Source organism: Clinocottus analis, unplaced genomic scaffold, assembly GCF_023055335.1.
Source record: "Clinocottus analis isolate CAN_PGR_092001 unplaced genomic scaffold, fCliAna1.0.p SCAF_15, whole genome shotgun sequence".
In the NCBI taxonomy this organism is placed as follows: Eukaryota; Metazoa; Chordata; class Actinopteri; order Perciformes; family Cottidae; genus Clinocottus; species Clinocottus analis.
Window position 1 is genome coordinate 2,989,580 of NW_027175876.1, and position 5,427 is coordinate 2,995,006.

The 5,427-nt window shown below is 41.1% G+C and overlaps 1 protein-coding gene across 1 annotated transcript; it reads right to left on the reverse strand.

Moving 5' to 3' along the window:
* Positions 1–1,011: 1,011 nt before the first annotated feature.
* LOC137785911 (C-C motif chemokine 4-like) lies at positions 1,012–2,555 on the reverse strand. The gene is made up of 3 exons (XM_068577472.1): positions 2,428–2,555; positions 1,821–1,932; positions 1,012–1,214 (listed from the first exon to the last, which is right to left on the reverse strand). Exons 1-3 carry the CDS (start codon positions 2,513–2,515, stop codon positions 1,118–1,120), a joined length of 297 nt encoding a protein of 98 aa, XP_068433573.1. The 5' UTR covers positions 2,516–2,555; the 3' UTR covers positions 1,012–1,117.
* Positions 2,556–5,427: the final 2,872 nt, after the last annotated feature.

The following is a 5,427-nucleotide window of genomic DNA, read 5'->3' on the forward strand; positions in this document are numbered from 1 at the left end:
CCAAAGCGATTGAGGGAGATTTGATGGCCTCTGAATGTCTTTTTAATTCAATAACATGATTGGTGATGATCTCCACAATTGTAAACAAGCAGCACTCGAGCTTCCCGCTCTCCTGATTATGTCCCTCTTCATGAATGTGCAAATCAACGCTGCAAGGTCCTCCACACATCTAACCAGCTCCAGCTCCTCTCACGGGTCAGCTGCGCTGTGAAGCCTTTAACGGGAGCGTTCAATGAGCGGCCGTCCTCATAATATTGCATATTGTTAATATGGAGGTAGCGAGCACAGCGGGCGTGGAGGAATATGTAAATCTGGGTCTGAAACTATTAAAAGAAAAGCTGGGTGCCGTCGCTTTGACGTCATTTGAGGCGCCTTTCTGGGGCAGGAGGAGACTTGGTGCCAAGTTTAATGAAGAAAAGTCTCACAAAGTTTGAGCCCTGGGATCTGAACCGACAGGCCGGTCTGTGACGCTCGTCCTGTGTTTTCATTTTTAGCGTCGACGGGAGGCTTTGAGTTGTCGTTTCTGACTTGAAACGTAACAGTTCAGCTGGTGAGGAACAGAGCTGAGATGCTTCAGACAAACGCCTCACCGAGCTGTCGAGAGCGCAATTCAAAATGAGATGAAACAACTGCTCATTTTCTCTCGCAGTCGACGTGGAGAGATACACAAATCTGGCTTTGGAAACTGCGATGAAACGTTACTAAACAGAGTGGAGAAGAGCGCCGTCTGCAGGCCGCACATTGACCTGCAGGCAGAGACGAGGTGAAAAGAGTTTCAACCCGATTGTTTGTGCTTGACGACAAGTCTTTGTCATGCAGACGTGAACTTCCTGTGGCTTTCGCCGCCGGAAACCACATCAACTCCGACGTGTCACTCATGTATGAACCTAAAGAGCTCAACTTCTTTCTGATCAAAGTGGGTGAGCTACGTGGTGAAGTCAAAACAAGGACACATCAAGTAGCGCATCATTTTTTTTAATGTTAAAGCAGAAAATCTTTTTAATACATCACTTGAAACCAAATTAAAATGTTGGTTTTTTTGCATTTTTTTTTTAATCTAACATAGGAAGCTACATGATGCTGAATCACCAGTGTGGTGTTAAAGATGTCCTCCGGCTCAGTTGGTTCGCAGCCTCTCTTTGGCCTTGATGAGAAACTTGACCCACGGCAAAGACGGGTCGGCGCAGATCTTAGCTTTGTTCTTCATCGTGAAGCTAAAACAGAGACAAAGACCGTTAATGCCCAGCAGAAACTGTATCATGTGTAGCTTATCTATTATATCTAAATCTAAAACATATGGCTGTACTTAATAGGGTGCGCATTTGCTTACATTTCTGTATGCCTGTACAGGAATCATCATGTGTATTTCGTTCCTCGTCACCGTGAATACATAGATTGAGTTTTTCCGTATATTTAAAACTATACTACGTAGCATTTCTCGCCGCCTGTTGCACAGCGAATGCTCAACGATTTTCGATGCGTCTCAACGTATCGCATCCTCAATGTATTGCATCCTCAATGTATTGCATCCTCAGTGGTCTATACTACTGCACATGGCTACTTTTTTAAGCATTAATACAATCTGAACGGCCTTTTTACTTAGAAAGTGCTTTCAAAAACCTGTCTAGTGCCTGTTTTAAATGCTGTTTTCAAGACCCCGCCTCTTTTATTTTGCCCAACATTGTTGAAGGAGCTTTAATATTATTAACAAGAGCGACAAGTTACTGTCGAGCCCGAGCGTCGCCGCATTTCTCTCCAGGAAGAGGATCCGGCTTTGGATTCTCGGTTGAAGTGGAATAAACAGGAGATGAGACACTCACAAGACACCTTCCTTTGAACAGCGCTTGTCTGTGAACTCGACGTTCACCACCTTGTCTTTAGGCAGCCGCGTGGAGATGAAGCGAAAGCAGCACGCGTCTGGACCAAAGCTGGCTGGAAACCAAGAAAGACACACAACATGTGGTGAACATGTAGAAAGACACACAACATGTGGGGAACATGTAGAAAGACTCACAACATGTGGGGAACGTGTAGAAAGACTCAGTGGTGTTCAACACAAAACCATCACGTCTTTTTTTGACACATTTTACTCGGTAGAGAACAAATGAGCTGTAAACTGACTCTTTTTGCTGAAAAACAAAAGAAGATCTATTTAAAAAGACATAAATCTACTACAATCTTTTTTTATCATCAACTTTTAATACGGCTTTTAGACCTTTCCCCTCATGACGTCACAACCTGACTCTTTTCTTAGTTTCTATCTAATTATTTTTTAATTATGGGACCGTTCCATTGATTATTTTGACCCGGTATGAGACTGAACTTACAGTAATTGGTCCCCAAGAGAGATATTAAGAAATGATGACGACGACCCGAAGATTGATTTGACCTTTTTTAGAAATTAAAAGCGGCGTGCAGACAGCTTACCTTCATATGCCTGGACGGCGAGGGACGAGAAAAGCAAAGTGCAGGTCATCAGAGTCAAGGGGTTCTTCATCATCATCATCATCATCATTATCGTTATGGTGAATGTCCTGCCCGTCAAACTTGTTGTCTTGAAGATGTCGTCTTTCTGTCCGCATCACTCATAGTCCCTCACTTTTATTATGCTGTGTGTGTGTGTGTGTGTAGGTGTGTGTGTGTGTGTGTGTGTGTGTGTGTGTGTGTGTGTGTGTGTGTGTGTGTTCCATGACAAACATCATGAAGAGCATAACCTGAAACTACCCAGCATGCAAAGTGCTTGTGGTCAACGCTTCTCAGTAACCAGAAAGCGGTGGGGGGCAGAAGATGTTGTGGGTGTGAGAGCAGGTTCGATGAAATAGAAAAAACATATCCGTAAACCTTTGTAATGTGGTGTGTGTGTGTGTGTGTGTGTGTGTGTGCGTGTGTGTGTGTGTGTGTGTGTGTGTGTGTGTGTGTGTGTGTGTGTGTGTGTGCAGGGCTGTAGTGGAGGGTAAACGCCGTTTACGCACCTCTGGAATTTTGGAAATGGCGTTTACGTGCCTCTAAATAGCGTTTATCTTCCTCTAAGTGGCGTTTACGCACCTCAAACTTCCATGCGTATTTTTATTCTTCCCTTGGAATAATCCTAAATACATTTGGTGTCATTTTAAAACACCTAAGACTACGTTTCATATTGTTGAACATATAAACTGTAGTCTGAATCATTTTCATCTGCTGTATCCAATCGGCGCCTCGCGGCTGCGGCGGCTCCACCAATCAGGATCCAGGAAGTATGTGAACACACACACACGTTGTGGATTATCCTACAAATTACGTTCTCCCAGAACTAATACGTATCTTAAATTACGTTGACAAGAAACGTATTTTCTCCCTGATTACGTCGGTGTTTGACGTATAAATACGTTGCGAATACAGGTTTTATTGTTTATTACAAATATGTTTATAATCGTGTGTTTGTGGAGCCCCGCCATGCACATGTGTATGGCCATGAGATATTACTGTACAGTTTTTAAGAAAAATGACTTCAAAGTCAGCTTGCATGTAATAATGATATTCATAACTTCACTATCTTCAATATTCAAACAGCTATAACAACAGATCCTTGAATTTGTAAAGTGAAATCACAACGCAGTCTTGTTCATGTTGACCTCTGCTATGCACATGTGTATGACCTTGAGATTTTACTGTACAGTTTTGAAGAAAAGTGACTTCAGAGTCAGCCTCAATGACATTATGATATTCATAATTTCACAGTGTCCAATATTCAAACGATTGTAAAACAAATCCTTAAATTTGTAAAGTGAAATCACAACACAGTCTTGTTCATATTGACCTGTGCTCTGTTCATGTGTATGACCTTGAGATTTTATTGTACAGTTTTGAAGAAAGGTGACTTCAAAGTCAGCTTACATGTAATTATTATATTCACAACTTTTCAATATTCAAACTGCTATAAAAACAGATCCTTACATTTATCCCCAGAAGGGATTATTTACTAAAATAAGAGTGAAAATCTTCCAAAGGGCCTATATAGTGTTTTTATGAAAATGTAAGGTCATATTTAGTTATTTTCATGATATTAATACTGACTAATACTGTTAATTAATTCAATATGGATTTGTATGTTTTGGGGGTCTAAAGAAACATCACCTTTAAGATTCTTGACAGGAAATGAAGAGACGGAGGTGGGGAGGCCCCAGCTGGCCTGCAAACCACAGCGACAAGTTATAATGTCTCAACCACGTACAATAACATGCACAACTTACTACACGGTCGACACACAACTTACTACACGGTCGACACACAACTTACTACACGGTCGACACACACAATGTACTACGACACGGTCGGTCAATATTAAGTGAAATCATCATGAAACCAACTGAACCAAGTCTTATATATTTGCATCGCTCGTTTAATTCACAGCTAGATGTCGAGTAACATATTCTATACATTGTGTGACTTGTTGGCTCAGAACGAGTGTGTGTGTGTGTGTGTATTGTTGCATTTAAAGTTGGTCATGTTCTGTGTTTGTTAATGTGTCTCACAATGTGCATTTACCGCAAGTTCACAGTCAGAAATAAAGCTTCTGTTTGCTGGTCAAAGAGACGACCAGATCAATAACACAGACAGACACACAAACACAACACAGCGGAGGCTGACTGCTGCAGAAATCTACCTCAAACTGCAGCCTGTGGTTTGTAAGAGAGGAAGGGGAGTAATGCAACACAATGCAACAACAGGGATGTGTGCAAACAGCAAAATATCTCCCACAGCAAGCCAGTTTGACTTATGTAGACCGTTTATATTAAATCAGACCTGCGTTAGACACACTATGGAAGCCTACAAGGCTCAAAACCTTTAGGAAAATATACCCAAAAAATATATGTATGAAGAAAGTGTGAAATGGAAAGTCCACCTCACAAATTGCGGCGATGCGGTGGAGAGTGGATGGTGACACATGGAGCATCTCAGAAAATGAGGTCACAGTTCATCAGAAGACACAAATAACCGGCCAAAAAAGATTTAAAAAACCTGTCATGTTCAGGTTGTGGGTTGAGAATTAGAATTTATTCAAACGGTTTATTGTCAATTAAGTTTGTGAATAAAAGGAATTTGTTGGTGCGTCACAATAAGTTTAAAGAGATTGTTAACGTAGCCTAAAACATTTAGACTCTGAATGATTCGTGATGTCATTGAACCTCACGTGTGTAAAACTCCAAATAGGAGTCACACTTGAATGTTTGTTCATCATATTTTAATGGACATTTTTCACATTTAGTATTCTTAAATCATGTATTATTCTATTCTTAAACAAATAAGAACAAATGTGTTGTTTGATTTGACCTCCATCTGACTGAAATATGACACGTCAAGGTAACTGAGTGACCACTGGGGGGCAGCAGAGGCACGAGGAGAGGAAGAGTGAATTTATATGAGTCTTTCCCTATTTTTTTCGTTTTA